Source organism: Ursus americanus, chromosome 23, assembly GCF_024610735.1.
Source record: "Ursus americanus isolate L20-20 chromosome 23, mUrsAme1.1.p, whole genome shotgun sequence".
Classification (NCBI taxonomy): Eukaryota; Metazoa; Chordata; class Mammalia; order Carnivora; family Ursidae; genus Ursus; species Ursus americanus.
This window is the reverse complement of record NC_142149.1, coordinates 29,029,807-29,053,913: the sequence shown is the minus strand read 5'-3', so window position 1 is coordinate 29,053,913 and position 24,107 is coordinate 29,029,807. Positions and strand designations below refer to the sequence as shown.

General features: G+C 41.0%; 1 protein-coding gene across 2 annotated transcripts; it reads left to right on the top strand.

Annotated features, from left to right (window-relative positions):
• The first annotated feature begins 11,661 nt into the window (after nucleotides 1-11,661).
• Nucleotides 11,662-22,837, top strand: TMEM100 (transmembrane protein 100). 2 transcript variants are annotated; one of them, XM_087854516.1, is made up of 3 exons: nucleotides 11,662-11,828; nucleotides 19,749-19,892; nucleotides 21,323-22,837. In XM_087854516.1, exon 3 carries the CDS (start codon nucleotides 21,389-21,391, stop codon nucleotides 21,791-21,793), a length of 405 nt encoding a protein of 134 aa, XP_087710642.1. In that variant the 5' UTR covers nucleotides 11,662-11,828; nucleotides 19,749-19,892; nucleotides 21,323-21,388; the 3' UTR covers nucleotides 21,794-22,837. The 2 variants fall into 2 exon arrangements, with proteins under 2 accessions (XP_087710642.1, XP_045629055.1); XM_045773099.2 differs by lacking the exon at nucleotides 11,662-11,828 and adding an exon at nucleotides 16,884-16,950.
• Nucleotides 22,838-24,107: the final 1,270 nt, after the last annotated feature.

Sequence of the window (24,107 nt, the reverse complement as noted above, 5' to 3'; positions counted from 1 at the left end):
TTATGTAACATTGTCTGTCAGCTATACTTCAATCACAAAAAATGGTAAAGAAAAAAATGATACTGGAACAATGGACTATCCTTATACAAAAATGAAATTCCATTATCATATCATATACAAATGTGAATTACAGATGTATAAAGAACTAATTGCATAAGGCAAAATGTTGAAATTTTCAGAAGACAATATAAAAGTAAAACTTTACGACTTAAAAGTTAAGAAAAGATTTCTGGGGCTCCTGGGTGGCTCAGTCGGTTAAGCGTCTGACTCTTGATTTTGGCTCAGGTCATGATCTCAGGGGGGTGAGATCGAGCCCCACACTGGGCTCCACACTGGGCATGGAGCCTGATTAAGATTCTCTCTCTCTTTCTCTCTCCCTCTGCCCTTTCCTCCGACTCTCTCACTTCCTCGTTCTCTTCAAAAAAAAAAAAAAAAAAAGATTTCTAGGGGCACCTGGGTGGCTCAGTCAGTTAAGTGTCTGCCTTTGGCTCAGGTCATGGTCCCAGGGTCCTAGGATCAAGTCCTATGTCTGGCTCCCTGCTCAGCAGGGAGTCTGCTTCTCCCTCTGCCTCTTCCCCCTGCTTGTGCACTCTCTCTCTTTCTCTCATGCTCTCTCTCTCAAATAAATAAATAAAATCATTTTTTAAAAAAAGATTCCTTAAAGACATAAAATATCACAAACCATGAAAGAAAAGATTAACTGATCTACACTAGAAAGCAAAAACTCCTGTTCAACTATATACTATAAATAAATCAAAACGCAACACACAGATTGGTAGAAGACATTTGTTACATAGACAACAAAGGACCAATATTGATTATATCCATGGAATTCCTATAAATCAATAAGTAAACCTAAATAATGCAACTGAAAATATGAACAGGGAAAAAATCCAAATGGCACATAAGCACATGGAAAATTGTTTAACTTCCATAGTAACAGGGAAGATGAAAAATAAATCACACCATTTCATTTATATTAAATTGTCAAAAACTTAGATAATAGAAGTTGGTAAATATACAAGGAAATGAAAGCTCTGACATAAAATGTTCTAGTTAAAATGTAAATGGGGGGGCGGCTGGGTGGCTCAGTTGCCTTCGGTCAGGTCATGAACTCAGGGTCTTGGGATTGAACCCCACATGTAGGGCTCCCTGCTCAGCAGGGAGTTTGCTTCTCCCTCTCCCTCTCCCTCTCCCTCTGCTCTCTCTCTCTCTCTCTCAAATAAATAAATAAATAAATAAATAAATAAATAAATAAAATTTTCTAAAAAATAATAAAATGTAAATGGTAGCTTGAAAAACAACTTGGGAAGACCTATTAAAATTGAGTATCTGTATACTACCTGGCCCAGCAGTTCCACTTTGGTGAGTGTACCTGAAAGAACCGCTAATATTGTGTAAAGACACACATTGTTCTAGTGGCAAAGAAAACTGAAAACAACATAAAATATTCACCAAACACAGAATAAATAAATTGTGGTATATTCATTTTGCAACTTTTGAAATAAAAAAAATCTATTTGTATATCATGGATAAATCTTGAAAACACATTTGAATGAAGAAAAGCAAGCTGCAGAAGGATGTACAGAGTAAGGTACTTGATATTCATAGTGTTTAGTCTGAAAATTTCACAATGTGAAAGGGAAGGATTCGTGTTAACTTCAAAAGTAGCTGTACCATTTTATTTCTTTAAAAACTATGATGAAAATAAGGCACAATATTAATGTATGTGCTGGGTGGTAGGTTCATGAATGTTATATTATTCTCTGCACTTTTCTGTATATTTGAGATTTGTGTGATGTAAACAAAGAAATAATTCTAATAAAGATATAATACTATTGTTCTCATTAAAAATAGCAGAAGAAAAAGGAAAACACTATTCTGGAATACCATGTAAAATGAATGAGTGAGAAATGAATGTTCACAAATGTCTGACTTCGCACAGAGAACAAACATAGATTACCTGTTGTGATTGATCAGTGTTGTTGTTTCGTGTGTGTGTGTGTGTGTGTGTTTAATTGGGGGACTAAAAGTATATCTGTCCTTATTTACTAGTAAAAGCTGTTAGACACCAAGCAACTCAGAAGAGAAAGAACTATAGGGTATCATGGATAAAACAGATGGGTAAAGATCAGAACTTCTCACTTTCCGCAGGGATGTTTTTCACAGTATAGAACAAATTTGGTTTGTGGATTCCCAAGACAGAGTCATGGTCACAAAAGCTAGTTTTGCAATCAAAAGATCGGGGTTCCAGTCACTTTAAGAACCAGGCAGATCACTTTAATTTTTTAAACCTATTTTCTCAACAGTGATATAAAAATAATAGCTATCCCAGGGATTTGCTGAGAGGATTATAAAAATAATACAAGTGAAAGCACTCTGTAATGTGAAAGTGGACCCTTACGGAATGTATCCTCTCAATAGTTTTTGCTAAATTTTATAGCTGAGTTGAATTTAATCTGTCTTGATGATGGTCCAAATCAGTTTACTTCTTTTTTATTTGACTTGTACTGTTGAATGTCTGCTCCTACGAAAATGCTCAAGAGTTTGGCCTTGCAAGGGCAGTGGAGAAACAGAAGAGGATGATGACACTGTTACTGGGCTCCAAAGCTTATAAAATAACAACCCGTAAGTCGCTTCATAATAGCTTAAGCCTGCTGAGTACTCATTATGAGCCAGAAACTATGCTAAGTGTTTTCGTTTAATCCTTGCAATACCCCTCTGAAATCGGTTCCATTATGATCTCCAGGTTTTACATGAAGAAACTGAAGTTTAGATGAATGAAGTAACTTGTCCAAGGTCACATGGGTAGGTCAAAGGCAGATCTGAGGCGGGAGCCTGTTCTATTGGTTTCGAGAGCCTACTTTCTCCTACCTGGATCACCCACTACCAACATAGGATCTACAGACATGAAGCAGTGAAAGTAGCTGCTAATTCAATTATATCTGTAAGGATTTCCACTCTTAAAAGACTTTTTATGAGCCATTCTAGCCATAAAACTATAACATTTAATACCAGAAAAGGATTTAGATATTGACTTTAATTTGTTCCTGCTTATGTATTTAGGTTCTCACTTCTTTTATAAATACTGATCATTAGTAAATATTTATCAAATAAGTGAGTACCTCAGTAGATAAAAGAATAAATTAAAGGCAATATCTGAATTCTCCTTAAGTGTGAGTTGTTTTTTTTTTAAAGATTTTATTTATTTATTTATCAGAGAGAGAGCACTAGCAGGGAAAACGGCAGGCAGAGGGAGAAGTGGGCTCCCCGCTGAGCAAGGAGCCCGATGCAGGACTCAGTAGATCCCAGGACTCTGGATCATGACCTGAGCCGAAGGCAGATGCCTAACTGACTAAGCCACCCAGGCATCCCTAAGTATGAGCTTTTATGCTTTTATGGCCATAACAGCAATGGTAGGGTACAAAGAAGTAAGATGCAAATTCTCATCCTTAGCCTGCCATCCTCGTGAACACACAAAGAATTAATTTGAGAAATTATTTTATATATGTGTTATATATTATCCAGTCCACCCGTTTTACTTTATGGAACCAGGACCATACTGTCTTGGTGACTCGAGCTTTGTAATACAGCTTGAAGTCTGGAACTGTGATGCCTCCAGCTTTGTTTTTCTTTTTCAAGATTGCTTTGGCTATTCATGGGTCTTCTGTGGCACCCCTTCTATTTTCTAAGAGAGAATTAGAATAAGAGAATGAAGGTGTAAAGAGAATGAATCCATAAAACCTTGGATAACCACCTGGTGATTTGGTTAGTCAAACGTGTTGTCACAGATCCATACAGACCGAAGGTTCCTAGTCAATTTAGCCTGCTAATATAAGGAAAATAAGACACACAAACCAGGTGTTAAGGAAGATGAGTTTATAGTTTTGCCTAGTGAGACATATACTGTATGTGAGCTTTATTAAAACTGACAGTTCAGAAAACCAGGTGTTTGAATTCTGGAAGGGATCAGAGAATAAAGTCATCAACCACCTTCCTTCCAGTAAAGGGATTCCAGAGATGAGCTGAAAGTATTCTATTTCTCAATCCCTTCCGCTGCCCCGACTAATCACTGCAGGGGATCCGAGTTCAGCATTAGGGCATTTCAGACAAAAGTTTAGGGTTTCACTTGGGCTGTGGTCCCCAGACTGCATTCTAATACTTGTCAGCATAAACACCACTGCCCTTTTTTTCTGTACACCTGGAGTCCTCTCTCAGAGGGCAGGTCTCAAGTCTGGGTCAGAAGCCTGGCTGTCTTCTCCAGGAATATAAACTAAGTCTTTCATGAATTCAGATGACTTAGCTGAGGCCAGTTGCACCCCAGCAAAGGACTCATTCAGGTCGCCTCTCCCTGCCGCCATCTCCCCACGGTGGCATGCCCATCAGATCTGTTTGGAAGATTGAAAACCTCACACTGATACTGCTTTCTTGCCTTCAAACCCCACATACAACTAGTCAATGGTTTTTGCTATTTATACTTTCCACATAGTTTAGGTTTGTCATTTCTTTCTATCAGCACTGCCCACTCTCGCCGAGGCCACCATCCCTGTGCCTAACTGCCCAGTGCTCCTTCCAACCAGTTGGAAGTCCAACTGGTGGAAGTCCACCCCCTTCACCCCCACGGAGAGACAGCGCTGTAATACAATTCTGAGTTCACTGCTTCCGTCACTCCTCTCCTGACAACCGTCCATGGGCTTCACACCGTGTAAAACAACATTCAGAGTTCTCACCCCAGGTTACAGCATCCTGTGCCATCTGACTAGCCCTTCCTGGGCACCCTGTGCCCATCTTCCCTGTTCTCCCCTCCCTGCCGTCCAGCCTGCCATTCCCCCCATGTCTGGGGTCCAGCCACATGTTCCCTCAACTTCTCTTGGTCTCAGCCACCCTCCTCACACTCCTCACTCACTCCCATCTTTCAGGCGTCAGCCCGAATCTTTTCTCCATAGACTCTTCTTCCCCAGCCTCTTTTATGTGCTATCTCTCTCAGCCTTTGGCTTTTTTTTTTTTCCTGTACAAAACTGATTTCCAGGCTTAGTCAGTTACGTGTCTGACTCTTTATTTCAGCACAGGACATGACCCCAGGGTCATGAGATCGAGCCCCGTGTTGGGCTCCCCGCTGGGCATGGAGCCTGCTTAAGATTCTCTCTCTTCCTCTCACTCTGCCCCTCCCCCTCCCTCTAAAAAAAAGTGATTTCCACTTGTGATTGGACCTGCATCCCAGTGTGGGGGGCAAAAGGAAAACAGTAAAAAGTAAACAGATAAATGCTAATTTATTTCTAGCACTGATCTTGATCTGTAATTAGCTGAGCATCTGTTTCCCCCACCAGAGCATAAGCTCAACATCCACACCTGTCCATCCCTCTCACCACTGTGTCCCCAGTTATTAACATACACCTGGTATATAAACATCTGTTGAGTGAATTAATAGAAGAATTCTGTTGCTCTGCATTCTGACATTCATTATTATATGATATTCATATATTCAGTATCAGAATATATGCACACATACATATGAATTGTATGTGCATATATTCTGTTGATCTTCATATATATGGGTGTGCATATATATATATGTATACATATATATGAATATATGTATAAACTGACCACCATACTAAATTCTTTTGTTAGTTCCATTCATTTTTAAGTTGTTCCCAGTTTTCTATATAGACAATCATATTGCTGGGGGAGGGAAAAAAGGATAAATTCACCATAGCTTTTCCAATAGCCATACCAATTATTTTCCTATTTTATCTTATTAAATGGACTGGAACAGTGGTTTTCAAAATGCCTGAGGAGATATCTCTGGCCCCATCAGGGGAGGGAGGGCAAACTGCCAGGTCGAGTTCCATGCCTCCACTCCTGCTTCACAAGAGCTAAGCTTTTGCTGGTTTTCCTTATTGGAGCTCCGCAAAAAAATTTAAGAGGGGAAATTTTAAACGACTCCTTCACTATTCTTGAGTTCTTAATTTTGATTAATCCTCAAAGTCCTATAAATATTGAAGATTGGCATTTAGTATTAGGGAGAATTGCTTGGCTTGTATTTCTCTCTAAAATACATACTTTACACTCTTGTAAGAGTCTTTGTTCTTACGGAAAATTTGATCTGTCTTTTATGTTCAAGAGCTTTGCCTAGGCATGTGTTCCATTTACTTTCCAGTGAACCATTTTTAAACTTCAAACTCAAATATTTATTTAGCTCAAAAATTTCTTCTTCTGTTGCTTTTATTTTCAGTTCCTGCTATGGAATTCCTACTTTGCACAAACTACATCTTTCAGACTCCTTATTTCCTATCTTTTCCTCTCATTATTTTCAATTATTGATTATTTCCTCTGAGTCTTGAGAAAACTCTCAAGTTTATCTTCAGCTTCACTAATTGGATTTTTCTCAGTATAATAGAGGACATTCATTCCTTCATTGGGAGTTGAACATTGCAAATATATTTCTAATTTTCACCAGGTCTTTCCAGACCTCTGATTTTTTCTTGTTCATGCTGTCAACTCTCATTTTGGAGATGAAAAATCTTCTTGAATCTTATTGGGAAAAAGACTAAACCTTTCTAAAATGTTCACTCTTTGCTTATGATAAATATATTTTAATACAATTTAGTAGAAAAGCATAAGCGGTGCAGGAAATGGAAACAGGCAGTAGAAGTATTTGATAATACAGTATATTGAGATCTTAGTGTATCATTTTTAGACCCTAATATTAATTATGAAGTATTACCAATTTTTGCTTTAGCTTCTGATCTATCTTCATGGACAATATGGGGCATAAGAGTAAAAATTTAAAAAAACCCAGCAATCAGGAAAGCTGAAATCAGACTGAAAGTGTACTTTATAAATATATAAAGGTATTATGGGACATCCTTGCAATGGAACACTAGGTAGCCACTTCATGATCCCATTTTATTGACATGGAAAGATGTTTACCATAAACAGTGCTAAAAGCAAGTGTGTAAAAATTATATACAGAATAATCCTATCTTTGTAAGAAAAATAACATACATCTTATGTAGACAAAATAGAATAAAGATACAGCAAAATGTTGATAGTTCTATCGAAGGTAGAGTTAATTAACATTTGATTTTTTATTTTCTATTTATCTTTATCCCTATTTAATTTTTACATTATGGCTAAGTGTTCCTGGTGTTACTAAAAAGGAAAAAAGAAGACACCATGATTCCTGAAAGTGGTAATTTGTGTGTTAGGACTTTCAGTTGAGGGCTGGGGAAAATTGTGATCCTTTTGTTCAAAACAGTTAAATTTGCTAATGCAGTACAGACCTACAGTCGGCAGAGGGCGCAGAGGAGTAAGAGAAGGAAGTGAGGTGAAAGATCTGGTGGGTAGCTGGTTTTATGGTTTCATAACCTAAAGGTTATTTTGATATCCTTTTCACTCATGTATCCAAAAAATCTTCAAAAGGATCATAGACACATAATTGCAGCTTGGCTATCACTTACATTGCGAAATTTTTGGCATTTATGTTATTTGGAGAGTCAAACATGTACTCCGAGTGGGTAAATGGAATAAAAATAATTGTCTATTTTATTCCAGGCACTGAAACATACTTTATATACAGTAGCACATGGTTTAGAGGGATGAACAGGGTTTTGGTTTTTTTTCACCCCAAGGGACAATATTTTTCATGCAAATTGAAAATAGCTCCATTCTATTCCTTAATTTTTTTTTCTTACAACTTTCTTTTAAAAACTTCCTAGGCAGATTACCAGGATTTGTTGGTAAGAAGACAGCTGTTGAGAAAATGTGCAGTGCTCACTAGCCACTAAAATGTTTTCTATTAGATAATTTTGGAAAACTTGCAATATGAATGCACCCATCTATTAGTCTACCTGTTCACCCCTCTAAACCATGTGCTACTGTAGACCTAGATACACAGAGCTCACTATTTTAAAAACATCTGTCACCTCTTTCAGATGAGACATCCCCAAACCCTGCATTGAAAGGAAAGTCTTATTTTAAGCTTAAAGAGAGGATCATGAAGTATAGGAAAAGATGGAAAATAAAGATTAGCTGTGATGCATTAAGAAAGCAACAGAATGATTGAGATTGACTTTTTGAGATAGTAAGAAACTGCAAAGAAAATAGTAATGAATCCCCTAATCTGTTCAGGCTTCACTGTTCCCAAGTTGAAAATGAAAAGAGCTAGACTAGATGATTTTCAAGCTCCCCTTGCAGCCTAAAGGATATGTGTCTGGCACTTTGACTCATTTGTGTAGAATTCTATAATTTGCCAGTGCTTTCTGTAGCCTCCACATTCAGGGCATGAAATGGTTAACGGAAAGCTCCAGCCAGCTGCTGCTGGAGGGGAATTGGTGGTGGCCTAATCCACATTTCCCTGCAACAGGGGTCCTTCTCAGCCGAATTCAATCTGGAAACGAATTCCTTCTGTTCAAAGGAGGGAGCAAGATACATAAACCAGCCCACCACGGTGCTGGGAGAACACAGAAGCCACAGTGATAGAATGACCAGAATGTAAAAGGAAGTCATAAAGTACGTAAACAGAGAAAGAGAGAGAGAGAGAGAGAGAGAAACAGAAAGAGAGAGAAGCCCTTCCTTAAGATAATGAAATAACCAGAGAGGCATTTCATAGGGTGTATTAGAGGAGGAAAAAAATCATCCTTCAGCATAGCTGAGTCTCCCTACTAATATTGTGGAATCCTGAGCAGTTGCAGATGCAAAACCTGTTTAATTTCCTACCATTGAAGGTCAGCATACCAGGAAGCAGCCATCCCTGCACGAAGCAGAAAAGAACCAGAACCAAATGAGGGAAACCAGAGCACAGAGCTACCTGACTTGTCCACAGTCACCACACTTTAAGCAATAGAGCTGACGGAGATAAGCTAAAATCTAGGTCTTCTGATACCTGGCACCTCAAAGTTTTGCTAGGGAGGAAATATGTATTATATGTCTACTGTATGCATTGGGTGTTATGTTTCGGCACAGGGGTCATGAGGATAAATTTTGTATAGCCCCTGCACTTGTATTCTTAGACTCTTAGAGGAGATAAGCAAGCAAACAGCTACTTTATACATAATTTGGTGAGGACTGTATGTAAGTAGAGCAGTGTTCTCCATCTGGTAGAATTTTGCCCCCAGGGGACAGTTGGCAATGTCCAAAGACATGTTTGGTTCTCAGCTTGGGGGTTGCTACCCACATCTAGAGGGCAGAGGCCAGGGCTGCTGTTAAACATCTGACTGTGAGCAGGCCAGCCCCTCCACAAAAAAAGAATCATCCAGCCCCAAACGTCAAACATGCCCAGCTTAAGAAACCCTGGCTTCGAGCAGGATGTGGACACAGTAGAAGGGAACTGAAGTCTACCCGATCTGAAGATGGAGGAGGACTTACCAGTGAAGGGGATCCTCGAGGTACTTGGGAAAGAGGAGTACACATGATGGTGAGTCTCTAAGAGTAGGAATCAGCAAGTCATGAGGAACGTGAAAAAGTGTGTTGTAGTTGTAATCTGTAATTTGATCCAAACTGGAGCAGAGGCTAGGGAGGAAGGGGCCAGCTCATGGGGCGCTTTGTGCTTTGCTGTCATGATGAGGTTCCAAACCTTCAATGAAGAGAAACCACTGATGGGTTTTATCCGGAGGAGTAGTGTAGTTAGGCTCAAATACTCCATGGCTAGCTATATTAGCGTCAAGCAGAGGCTCTCAAACTTCATTTGGGACAGGTATAAAACAATGCAGATTCCTGACCTTTCAAAGACATACACATTCACATAACACACACATGCACACCAACTATCCTGAGGCTGTCATGCAGTTGGTCTGGGCTGGAGCCCAGAAACCTGTATTTTCAACAAGTACCCTGTGCAGTTCTGATGCGGGGAGTCCAAATCCTTGCTGGGGTACAGAATATACTTGATGGTGTTAAGACTGTGATCCCACCACAAAGAAAATAAAAAGGAATTTTAGGAAGAGAGGGATATACAAGCTATCCTTTCCTCGGTTCTAATCCATAAACATGAGAATGTGAACTGGGAACACTAGGAATCCATTGGGTCAAGACAAGTCACCCAGCGAATGGCACAGCTGCTCTTTCTGGATCCTGTGGCCTGGGAGGGGAGAAGTGAGAATGAATTGCACGCTCTGTGTGACACCCTTTTGGCAGCTTCAGGAGAGCCCAGTTGCTTCTACAAAACCTGTCAAAATTCTCTGTCCCAGAGCCTCATTGGTATAGCGGTCCCTGCTTCCTGTTCCCAGAGAGACTCACCCTTAGGCTTTCCTATTCATCCTCCCTAACGCCAGCTGCTCCCGTGTCCTGTCACAGAAAACTGTGAACTGAGGTCTCCGACTTACGTCGTGTCATGTCAGTTACAGCAAAGTAAAGCTCCCTGAGTGGGAATTCAGACCCCTGCTGCTTGACTTCCATATTCAATTTACTATTTATCTTGTTATTGATCTCCTTGGACACCCCACACTCCGTACTGCACTGGCTTTGGATCAGCAAGAGTGGAAATTAGTGTGTGATCGCAGCAAACCTAGAATTTCTCATTGGAACTGAAGAAAACCTTTGCACTGCGGTCAGCCTCTGAGCCAGATGTCTGTGACTCTCTTCACTGGGAAATAGATGAATATCCACAGTAAGAGGTCAATGGCTTTGCTGACAGATGCTGAACCAGGGACTTTTTTTTTTTTTTTTTTAAGAGGCTTCCTACAGCTGTTCTGGTAGCTTGGGTCCTAGTGTTAGCTGTTTCCCCCAAGCTGTCTTGTCTAAGTTCTCAGATATTATGAGCCCAAATAGGATTTTTAAAAATAGAATAAAAGGAAAGAATAGTAAAAGATCTACAGATGGGACCCTGAAGTCCGACAGACGGGACTCTGAAAGAGAGGAAAGAAGATCCAAGTCCAAGTTTCCTGACTTTCTGTTCGTGGCTGTTTTCATTGCACAACCAGAGTGGAGAGTCAGAGATGTTCATTTTGTTGTGGAAGTGATCCAAAACCTTACCCTGTGACCCTAGGAAAAAAGACCAAGTCAAACTGGAGCTATAAAGAAAGTTTTCCAAACTAAGTTTAACTTGGAAAATAAATACCAAGAAATAAGGGGAGAGAGGTTCTCCTGAGACTCCTGAGCCCATCAACTTGGAAGTCATCCAAAGTTATCGATGGCAGATTTACCAACCAAGCACAAGTGGCCAGTTGGAGTTGAAAGTGAACTTGGGGGCCCCTCAAGACACCAACAGAAGAAACACTGTGTCCTTGCTCTGTGGCCACGCACTGTCTTGGGATCATTAGTTTGACCAAGCTTTACAACTGCTTTTACAAAGACAATGATGCCTGTTTCCTGTATAGTTTATTCAAGTAAACAAAAAGGAGACAGCAAGGTACCATCTCCTCTCTGAGGCAAAACTTTAAAATTTTTATCTAAAGAAAGAAAGCAAGAGATCTGTTCTCTGCATTGTTCCATAAGATAAGCTTATAAGATAAATAGTTGTATTTTGAACTAAGTCCAGCTGGGCAAATGGTTCCTTTTCCCACTACCCACCCACGTTGTGGATATCAGATTGTTAGTGGATAAAAATGTTTTCAAACAGTTTCTTGAGCTGGCCTTACTCTCCATCAGTGGGCCCCTACAGAGTTTCTATGGGAAGGTGATTGTGTGTTTCTTCTAGGAAAACAATCATTTCAAAACTCGAGAGTTTATTTTGGATGACATATAAACTCCTGTAAGCAACAGAAAGTGTGCACATCAACTGAACACAGAAAAAATATTGCACAGGGATTAAGAGAGAAACTTTGGAGTCAAACAGGCTTTGAGTCTAACCCTGGACTCTACCATTTTCCAAATGGCAACTTCCCCAGGTGAGTCCCTTCACCTCTTCTTTTGTATAACGGGACTATTTCTAGCGTCGACCTCCTGGATTATACGTGAGTATTAGGTGAAATAATAAATCTATAAAAGGTGTATAGCATAAGGTAAGTGCTCAGTAAATATTTACGCTTATTATTAGGTGAAGCCTGTGGCTGGATCTACATGGTACCTACCATCCAAAGAATACTGAAAAAATGCCAGTAGTAATTGAATAATTAATGTACTTAGTGCTAAACAGCAGGTCACCTTTGAAATTATCCATTTGAATAATGTTGTGAGTTTCCAAGTTTATATCTGATTTCAACGTACATTCTTTTATTTGTTCATTTATTTGGCAAAGACTTTCTGAGCACACACAATTGCTGATACTATCCTTGAGGATGTGGGAGACTTCCCAGTCAACATGATCTTGGTAAACTCCAATATGAAGACTTGCCTACATTGCATGGGGACCAAACATGACATTTCTAAAGAAATCCACAGGGAACTTGGACTGCATTTTTTTTTTTTTTGCATTCGCTCAGGGGGATCATAAAATTAGTTCTTGGTAAGACAAAGGCTGCTCTCCACCTGTGATATGGGGAGATTGGAACTTTCTTATGTAGTCTTCTACATGAATAGACCCTTCTTCAGAGTAGTGATCAATGCAGGAGAAAACACTTTCATTCCCAGAAAACATCTGTGGGGTGATTTTCTTGTGGTGCACACTCATACAATAGGAATTGCTATTTATGTTCTTGTTTTCACAAAGTTTAAAACCGAACTTTAAAATGGGATCAATGTATGCTTTGCACAGAGTCAGGATAACAAAAGTCTCGAATTGGAATTCTTAAAATACTGACTTTCTTGTTCTATGAAAAAAGTTAGCAATGTCAAGTCATGTGTGTATATTGTATATGTGTCAGCAATTGCGTGTATATGTGTGGAATGAAGTAAATTATAAATTCATTCATAATTTTAGCAGCAAATTTACCTGTGAGCTAATAACGACATTATTGGCAATTCAGACAATGGTTCATGAACTAGCAGGCAGGCAAACACGCCTCTCCACTGGAGAAGTGGCCAACTGTGCTAACAAAATGAAGCGTGCGTCCTCCCCCTACCTGCTCTTTGTCGTGGCCATCCCTTTCTGATGACAGCATCACCAAGCTGTTAATTACGTAGGCCTTAAAACCTTACAATTCCCTCTCTCTTGATAACCTCTCACACAGAAAATCCATTGCCAAGTTCTGCTGATTCTGCCTACTATGGTGTCTTCAGACCCACGTTTCCTAATATCAGGCCCCTAGCACCTTTCACCTGGACAGTCACAGAGGTTTCCTAACTGGTGTCCCAGTCATACTCTCTGACTTTCCCGTTTTTACTTTCCACATTCCATCTCACTCTCACACCAGGCTACTTGTGATAATGCAGAGAGCTAACCGTGCCATTCTGCTCAAAAAACACACTGTTCTCAGAATACAGTCCCAACTTGACATTGAGGCCATAATCTCACCATAAATTCTTTCCAGTCTTATTTGGACTGCTCTCTGTCTTCCCAGGTGCTCTACAAGTCAGCCACACAGGCTATTCCAAGCTGTCTGCAGAAGACTTGCACTTTTCTGAGCTATGTTTATATGCATCCTTCCACCTGGAATCACCCTCTCTCCTTCCCTACTTATAATACTCTCAATGTCTGCCTGCCACCAAGCTTTCCCTCCCACCTACACCAGACTGACTTGATGTTCCCTGGGTTTCCCATAGCAGTTTGCTATTCTCTCTAGTAAAAAGGTTACTCACATAGGTTGCCCTGTGGCTTTCCTGTCCTAGGCAATGAGCTCCCCGAGAGCAGAGACCATGGCTTTGTTTACTGGTTTGTTATCTTGTCAACTAGAGCATTAAATAAATCCCTGGCATCCGAGAAGAATATAGTAAATACCAGTGGAACTTAAATGTTCATGAAAACACGGGAATGGCCTGGGTGACTTCTGAAATGTCCCTGCTGCCGTGGCATCTGGCACAGACTCACTGGTGCCAGGCCTGTGTCTCAGACCTCCCCAAATCTGTTTAGTAACACAGCTCAATTTCAAAACCCAGAAGCATATGAGGCAACACACATGGTTTTATCATAAGCAATAGGTATGCCTTCTCAAAACTCTTCTCCAAAACTAAACCTAGTGACAGACTATGTCATCCCAAACCCAAGAAAATGGGACTTCCTCTGAAGTTAGGAAGAGACACGCAACCTCATCAATAATCCTATGCAACAGAGTCCTCCCAGCACAACACAGGAGAAAGTGGCACTTGAATCCTGGCTTTGCCTCTCTCCCTAGTAGTAGATCCTGGCCAAGTACTTAACCCTTTTGAGTTTCAGTTTCTCCATCAGTGAAATGAAAATACGAACACCTGAGATGGTGTCTGTGTTACGGGGGGTGCACACTAGACACCAGGCAGGTGTTGATGTGCTCCTCCCCTCTTCACTGAGAGTGTTGTGGGGGGTGGGGTGGGGGGAGGGGGGGAAGCTCACAATGAAGGTGTCCAGGCTCTGGCCTTTAACCTGGGAACGGTGATGTCCTCTGAATCTTTGCTTCTACCCCGTGTTTCTGTTCTATACTCACATGGATTTAATGAGTTGCTGGTAGTTGGAAATTGACAAAACCCATTCGTGACAATTTACTTGACGTACCTCTTGCCCATATATAGAGAGCTTAAAGTCTATGGTTTCAACTGTATCTTTCATGATCTGGGGGAGGGCCAGCCCTCATGGGCCCATCCCATGTGGGTCATTTTAAGACCATCATGACACAACTGAGAGATGGCTAATCGGGTTGGAAGGATATAGATACAGAACAAAGGAAAACTAACTGACCCTTACAGGATGTCATAGATTAGTCATTTTTAGAAAATTTTACCCGCTGTAGGGTGGTTTCAAGTTCCCAGCACTAAACTGATGTTGAAGCCTAGAAATTATGTGCTGATCAGGAGTGGACTGAGGTCACACAATGGGCAAGACAAGGGACATTTCTCACCAGAGGCTGGGCAGGGGGGATTGCTTCTGTAAAAAGGCATAGTAGGACTCCATACTATCAAGTATCAAAGTGGCAAAGGAGTGAGCTCGTTCTCATCCCTTCCCTTTCCTCCCCTGGAAAAAAAGGCAAGTATGGTGGGCTTCCCACAAGCCCTTGAATACATGACCCATAGCCTACTAGGGAAGGCTGACCTGAGTGGTATGTATCTGTCTGGGAAAATGTCAGTCCAATTTGCTGTAACTCTTTACCTTTGAGGTTCCTCATCTTAGGACTCGAAAGAATAATATACCTAAATACAAAGGATTATGCAAGATACATGGGGATGTAGCATAGCAGTTTCAACGTATATTCGGATTTTGAAACAAGAAAATCAATTCTCATCTGAGGCTGGAGCGCCCACTAGCTCTTGCTGAAGTGAGAGGTGATTTACTCAGCCCTCCCTAAGGTTCCACTGTGTCATTTGATTTAGCAACTCTATTTTTTTTAATGTTTCTATGATCATTCATAGTTACTCAGAACAAAATGGGTAAGAGAATGGTGACAAGAATGTATATCTAAAAGATGTATGTTTTCCTTTTTATACTCAAATGGACTTCATGAGTTTCTCGTAGTTGAAAATTGACCACCAAATAGAAAAATATATATTTATATCTAAGGCATACCCATTGCTCCTCTTGGTGCTATCAAATCTCTCTATTTAATGTCCTAGAGCTCAAAGAAAAGTGCCTGGGGAGTGGGGAATGGTGTGGAGAAGGCAGTAATAACATGACCTATTATCCAAAATGAACACACAAGAACAGATCACTTTCCAAAATGTTAGTGATTTCAGAACACAAATGCAGACACGCCCTTAAAAGAAGCATTGGAAAGGAGAAAAACTGGCCAGCCTCCCAAATCTCACTTAATCCAATTGGACTGGGTGATGACCCAGATCAAAGGCATGCAGTGATTGGATGGAGTGCCGGAAGGAACTGGCATCTTCAGAACTGCTGGAAATTAGCCAACTCAACCACACCAAGCAAAAGCAAACTGAAAGTAAATATGGGTGAGTAACTGAATACACATGGGGGTGCTCTTCACAAAATGCAAAGTTTGTGTGTTCCCAAAGGAGCAACTTCCAGGTCTTCAACAGCATAAAGTCAATGGCAAAAATCAAAATGCCCCCCCTTCCAGCCCAGAGACTGAACCTTGGCTTCTATCAAAGAGAAAGGGGCGAAATCTCCTCTTTGTCATCACCATCTTCCCTGCCCTCCTCCGCTGCTGTATCCCCTGCACCTAAATAGCTTTGTTTCTAATTTCTGAGTGAAGATACGATTTTTCAAATTTGGGGAAATTCTCTCCAGATTAGCAAGCTCTGCTGTTTATGATGCTGCCTTTGGCGGAAAGGTTACATGTTGCAGGGTGGTTTCAATTTCCCAGCACGAGACTGATGTGAAAGCCTGGACATTATGTGCTGATTAGGAGTTCAGTTCCTCAGAGATGTGATTTTCCAGTAAACCATCATTTCCATGGTGCCTTGCCATCCTCGGATGAAGAGCGCTGATAAGACCACTACTGACTGGGACTTTAGGGAAAGGGTCCACACAAGGAACCACGTGCCATTTTCACCCTGAAATCCTCTTCAATTACTTCTCTTCTTACTGGCATGGTAGGACGAACGAGATTAGTTTACACCCCACTCCCCATGCCCACGTACCTCCCAAACCCCACACCTACCTGGAAGTATAAAACAAAGATGACAAATTCTTTTCTGCAGGTTCCAAGTAAGACCCAGGAATACCAGGATGGGGGCTTTGGGTAGGGAACATCTTGAAAATGAAAGTCTGAATGAGGCTCTAAAGACAGTAAAACAAAGCAGGACATTCTTTTCAAACTTGGTTCCCTTTTTAAAAATATGGATCACATTCTCATAGAGGGAAACAGAACAAAATGCAGCAGCACTTAAAGGATTTCCTCTCTCCAAGTTTTCTCCGGTCCCTTAATTGTGTTTAAGCCTTGTTGAGTACTTTGTTTACGGTCCCTAGTGTGGTGATTTGCATCCCCCTCTCTGGGTCGCTGTTGGCCGGAGCCCGCAGCTGTCTCAGTCCGATTCTGGCTGGGAAAGGTAAGAATCTTTGCCTTGCTTTTTGAAAAGATCTGGGAGAAAAATGTTGAACGCCTACACAGGGGTAGTAGGGGGTCGTGGCGGGCATCTACTTAATTCAGGCACTGGAAGCTTTCTGAAAAGTTTCCCAAACTTGAAAGAATGTCCTGGAGCCATGTGTTTTAAAAAGAACCAGAAAGATTTCTTCTCCTTCTGAAAGGCTTGCAGAAAGAAGACTGGTTCCATTGTGCATAAGATTTTGCATTTGGGGGCAGGTGTCCCTTAAGGAATTCCCAAGGGGGGTTAATATCTTATAGGCACAGTGGAAGCAGGTAAAAATATCCAGAGACATCAGGCATTGATCACTAGGAATTCTCCCTGAATTGCAATTCGAAGAGGTGAAAGTCAGTTGAGACTGCATGTGTCCATGGGTATAATGATTGGTGCCTATTCTTCGTATACAACTTGTTTTATCCCAAAGCTTTCTTCGTCTTTGTATTTATCAATACAAATCATCAGCTGCCTACTTAGAGTCTGGAGATGTGTATCTGTGTACCTAGGCATGTGCACACTCTCTGTGAGGAGTTAGGGTGATGAGATGCCTGGAGCCTGGAAAGGCTGAAGAATGCTTTCGTGTTACAAGTAATGACAGACTTGCCCCTGGTCCCAGCACACAGATTCACTCACCGTCCCTTATTATAGATTCAGCCAAGGGCTCACTGCGGGAAAAGGGTGCCTCTGGTTTCTCTCTGGCGCAAGTTTGATTCGTGTACCTTTGATTTTGGTCATAGGGGAATATGATATTCAACAGGGTAAGGTGATATTGAGAGCTTCAGTGGGTTTACTGGATTCTTTTGGGGGGAAAGAGACCTATGCTAGAAAACGGAGAGGAACTGTGCCCAAAGCCCACAGTCTGGAGATGGGAGGGACTGATGCTCTTCTAAGGAGCATCCCCACAGCCTCTAATGTATGTAGCCAGCGGCCTCCATATCGCCACCTTCCCAGGGCAATGTTGGCAAGCGCCGAGATGCTCTGATCTTAAGCACCCCTTACCTTTGACACCAAGTGACAGCATTTCTCCTGGATGATGGCTCTGTCTCCTGTGGCCTCACATTTTAAAAGGACAAGGATGACAGCTAGAAGGACCTCCAGGTAATCACCGTTCTCAGCACACTGGACTCCCCTGACTCGGTGAAGTCAGGCCTCAGACTTTACAACTTTATTTATTTATTTATTTGTTTGTTTGTTTATTTATTTATAGATGAAGAAGCTCTCTCTCTGACTTTCCATTCTAGAAAAAAGGACTTCTGTTCCCTCCCCCTTTATGATAAAATCGTCAAGGTATTTTTACAAGATGCAGGATGCTATCTTAGAACAGAGGGGAGATGCCTGAGAACATCCAAGCCCTGCACCAATGTTAAAGAAATCTAACAACCCAGGAGAAAGAAGGGAACAAATATCTTCGGAGATTTAATTTACATTTGTAGATTTGCCATAGTAATTAAAACGAAGTTATTAAAACTTGTAGAGGTTAAAATATAGAGGATGGATAACTTTTAGCTACAGAATTTTAGGGATGAGCTTATAATAGTGTCCCAGTATTTTCTCATTTTTCTCTCGAAAAGGCAATCTGGGGCTTTAAATTTTCAAATAGCTTATCTGTAAAAAAGTATAAACCTGTAAGGCCACTTGGGGAACGGGTGGATATAAACCCTTAACTTTACTATTTGAGAGTGTGATGCATCAAGCCATGTATACTTAAATGTTTAAAATATCTTGCTCCTAAAAGTGGACCAAGAAGCAGCAGATCGGCATCAGTCAGGAGCTTGTTACAGCCCTACTAAATCAGATTCTACATTTAACAAGCTTTCCACGTGATTTATGTGCCCATTAAAGACTGCGGTTCAAACCAAGGGTTTCTTTCTTTCTGTGTGACCTTCGTGAGATTATTTAACCCCTCCGAGCCTCATTTATAAACTATTTATAAACTCATTTGTCAACTAGTGAGAATTAAAAGTTAATGCATGCACGCTTATGTGTCACAGCCACAGTGGGTGCTCTGTAAATGACAGCGATGATGGTGTTGATGATGGTGATGATAATTTCAGCCAAAAGTACTCAACCCCTAGCATGAGTAGTAAGTGATCGTGTTTAAATCAAGATGATTGGTTTCTCCCTCAACCATAAAGGTTTGCATTCCCGACCGTCATTCCTTAATTATCAATTAATATCAAACAAGGGAGGTTTTAAGCTTCAGATGGCCCCCCACACTTATAAATAAAGAATACTGGGGAAGCCTAGGAACATGGCTTTTTGCTGGCTTACAGGCTGAATTCAGCTGCCCTATGACTTCACAGCTGTTCCTGCTGCCCTAAAGTGTCTGTCCCTTCAGCTCTGTCCCCTCGGCTGGGTCTGCAACGCTGACTCTGGGATTTTCTTAGGAAAATGCCTGATGGGTGGGAGGACGATCTGGAGGTTAGCTGGGGAAAAAATGAGTAATGCAAAGCCGTCTAGTTAGTAAATGCTACAAGAGAAATAAAAGTAAAAGCTGGCTCCTGTCTCTGGGGACTCTAGAATGATTCTGACTTATCATGTCACTGAGCAGAGTTGGGTGAAGCCAAAACTCAATCTGCTGGCAAGGAAGAGAACGAAGAAAAAAAAAAAATGACAGGGAGGGGCAATCCGGAGGGGGAGGAAATAAAAAGAGAGAGAGGGAAAGACAAGCGTCATTTAGGAACGGAGGTAGAGCGAAAGAAGGAACTCCAGGGTCTGAAACCAACCATACAGCACAGTATTTTTCTATCTTTTCTTTTCCCCAGAGGAGATTCTTGTCCTGTCATTTTATTGACAGACGCGCTATTACAGGCTCTTTTCCCAGAAGTTGACCGAAGAAACCCAAGCGCTGCTATTTCTTCCCTCCCAAGTCCGGTGGCTCCCCTGCTAATGGACTGCTTTTCTCTGAGGTATGTGTGTGTCCTTTGGGGACAGATCTTCATTTGCAAGTTAGCTTATGTCGCAGCTTTTTTTGGGGGGGGGATTTATTTTGCTTTCCAACATCATCTCAAATATCCTTTCTCTGGCCTAATAATGATACTAGGGTATCACTGGACAGCAATGATTAATTTTGGTGACTAAAAATTACGTGCAAACAGGCAGTTCTAATATTTAGCTTTGTTGCACAGGGAGTAATATGTTGATTTGGGCTTGAATTTGCTTTCAGTGGATGCTTAATATGTTCCAAGTATTAATTTCCTTATAACAGCCTCAAGAACCTTCTTCTAAATTTCTTCAGTGACTGCAATTGCTCGATTCTTTAGCTGTTCCATCGCTTCTTAGGGACGAAAGAGAATGACGTAACATGTCTGAACAGCAGACAAGAGCATTCACTGATTTCTCCTAGGCAGCCTTTCAACCAGACGCTTTTAACCAAGAGTTTCAGATTTTGTCCTAAAGTGTTCTGGTTCAAAATATCCAGAAAGGTACATCGCAGCAAGGGCATGGGAAAATAAAGTCTAAAACTTTGCTGAATATCTTGCATGCTTATTTTTTTAATACATGTCATGGTCCGCATAGGATTGAAAGCCCTTGTTGAGTTCCATGGAAAATTTTGAATTCACAGCTCATTACTCTAATAGTTAATCTTATCTTTAATGTAAGAAAGTACAAAATTATATCCTACAAAATTAAATTGTTTTTCCCCTTACTTTTCCTCTTTCAAGTGGATTGGAAAGTATTGCCCCATTTCAGATCACAAATCCTGGTCTTATTGCTGCTCAATTTTTGCTGACCTGCACCCCCACCGCAGTCCCAGGACACATGTTGCACTGTTAAGTAGTAACAACAATAAAGACCTGCTGACGGTCATCTGCTATAGAAGAACATCATTCGTACACTGGCTGCTGGGCTTGACACTGATCTCGTAGGCAGTGAATGGGTGATAATTTGGAATGCATGTTATGCCTGAAAACATTGGCAGAGTCTAAATTGTGATGAGTTTTGGAACGGTCCATGCAAAGGATTGTTTATAGTGTATTCTGCCCATGAGGGAGGCTGTCTTTTGGATTAGGACTGAGACTTTTCCGTGCAGTTAGAGGAATGAGAAGCAATAGACAGAGCGGAAAGCCTTGTAAAAAACATTTGTAGATCGTCAGGGTATATTAAACACTGTAAAGTGCTTCCTGCTTTTTATATCTTCCCTTTTTTTTATGGCTATCGCTTTATCTTGCTTTTTGCAAAGAGAATGCAAACAATCAGGGGAAAAAATATGAAAGTTGATTTTCACATGCATCAGTGCCTCCTAGAAAAGAACCCAGAGATGTTTCCCCAGCTCTTTACTTCTACTTACAGGGCTCACTCTGATACATTTACCTGATATGTTCTGTCTCCTCCACAGCTTCCACCCTGGAGAGAGCCCCCAGGTCTAGTCTGTGAACCCAGCTAGGAAACATCGCTAGCAAAAATGACTGAAGAGCCCATAAAGGAGATCCTGGGAACCCCAACGTCTTCCAAGCCCATGACAATGGAGAAGAGCCCCAACAGTGAAGCGGTGGTCACCACGGTCCCTTTGGTCAGTGAGATCCAGCTGACGGCTGCTACCGGGGGTGCTGAGCTCTCCTGTTACCGCTGCATCATCCCCTTCGCCGTGGTGGTCCTCATCGCGGGGATAGTGGTCACTGCTGTGGCTTACAGCTTCAATTCCCACGGCTCCATCATTTCCATCCTGGGTCTGGTCCTCCTGTCATCTGGACTTTTTTTGTTAGCCTCCAGTGCCTTGTGCTGGAAGGTGAGGCAGAGGAGCAAGAAAGCCAAGAGACGGGAGAGTCAGACAGCTCTTGTGGCAAATCAGAGAAGCTTGTTTGCCTAGGACTGAATGAGACCACATGGGATATGTGGCCTGAAAACCTTCCTCTTGCTGTGTCATCCAATTCACCCAGAACTAGAGTGGGAGAGGATGAACGGTGCATTGCAGCAGACCAGAGGGTTGGGGCGAATTGGTTGTGGGAGGGCAGAGGGGGTTCTGTTGGATGAAGAACCTACTTGTGTCTTCCTTAATGACAAACTTAACTCTAAGGGCTATTTCTAAGACTGAAAAATCAGCTTTTTCTCTGTATTAGACATTTGAGGGGTCATGGGAGGTGCACGGCGTTAGACAACGTTTGGTTCACCTTGGAAAGTAGCCAAGGAAAGATGAGAAAATAGTCAGATAGTTCTGGCACACCAGCGACCTGCCTCAAAAAAAAAAACAAAAACCCACACTTTTAAGAAGTTGTATCATAAAAAAATATTCTGCCGAGAGTCTAAATCACCTCGGACTTTGCATCCTTCTATGAAATTCTGTGAGAATTTTTTCTAATAAGTTGATTCTCTGGCATCTTTTTATTTTTTCAATAACTCATCACTGGTGGTACTTTTTCTTAAGGAATAAACTAATTTTTTTATGTTTTAACATTGGACAGTTTTTGCTGAGTCAGAAGCTAAAAGATGTAGCTACTAAATGACATGGGGGGTTAAATTAATATTAAAATAATCCAACCTAGCACTTTTGATGATTTTTATATAAAGTTTAATGTACATTTCATTCAAAATAATAAATACTTATTGCTGCTGAAATTTCTTAAATGCTAGTTGCTGTTACAGTTATGTTTACTGCAGTTCCAAATTGCCCATCTTCCCTTGCCTCACTGGCAATGTCTCAAATGTATTTCTCTTGAATGGGCATGTTGCTTCTCCCTAAATTATCTAGAAGATTTTTTATTTTTTATTGTATCATTCTTTCATGACTTGTGAAGAATAATATTAATTATGTTCACTACGTTCTAAACAATTTCTATGCCATTAACGATTAGGAAATCAATGCCTGGAGTCAGGAATTTTATAATGTGTTATTAAATGTGTGTTATCGATTCAATCAGTTGGTTAAATATTTGCTTCACCTATTTTTGAACATCAACTATATGCCAGGCATTGTGTAGATTCTTAGGCTGCTAAACTGAGTTAGTTCTAATACAATGCAAATAAGATCACTGCTTGACTCCTGTGGATAGTGAGCTATTCTACACCCAGCTAGGACTCTACCTCAGAAGTCCCACCAGGGATATCCCTGGTCCATGTAGTTTAAACCACATGAAACAAATATGGGAAGATAGTGAGGCACGAAGCCTTCCTCAAACCTTGGAAATGCAAAGCAAAACAAAACAAACCTCACGTAGCACTTTGAAGAGAGACTGTTGCCTGGTGCCCAAGTAGTTTTGTTAAGGAGAGAAGCCTTGATGGCCTCGCTTGTCCTGGTTTTGAAGGTCAGATGGCGCAAGCCTGGAGTTGTTCACTATAGTAGAGTACACCACAATTATCTTAAATGCATGCACATCCACACTCCTCTGGGCCAAATGCAAGTATGTAGCGTCGGGTTGGTTTTAATTGGAGGGAGTCTGTGCTTTGACATGCCTCTTTTCTGCTCAGAATAGTCAAAGGCTCCCCATTGCTGATGAAGAAATTTCTTAGGCAAGTGTTCAAGGTTCTCCACTATCCGATCCAAACAGATGTATCCAGCTTTCACTTCACTCCAGCCGAAAACTCATGAGTAAGCCAGATCAGACTATTCGCCATTCTGAATCAGACTGTGGTTTCCTGCTTCCATGTATGTTCAACTTCTGTTCTCCCTCCTCCGTAATGCCATCCTGTCCCTCTCTGTCTCAACGTCTCCAAATCCTGCTTCTCATTAGAGCCCCAGCCTAAATGCAGCCCCTTCCTAAAAAGCCTTCCCTTTTATCTCAAAATAATTACTCCTTTGAAGTCTTTACTTATTTATTCTCTGACGGCACCTTTCATTTTCTACCATGTTGGTGGCATAAGTGTTTTATCCTCTTCCGAATCTCCTTAGAAGAGATGATGTCTTTTTTTTTTTAACCCTCACATAATGCCAAATAAAACATCTTGTACAGAGCAGGTACTCAATAAATGTTTGCTAAATGAACTAAAGAATGAAAAATCAGAAAGTGAGTGTTTTATCTAGAATCACAGTCCATTTATTTTACTCTCTTAAAATATTTTAGTTCTCAACTCTCCCCGAATAGGTCATCCTACTCCGCCCTGCCTCAACTGTAAGCAACAGGTGTAGGTGAGTATTCACTACTTTCGTACTTCTCTAGCCACACCTGCCCTTCAAAATGCTTGATTAA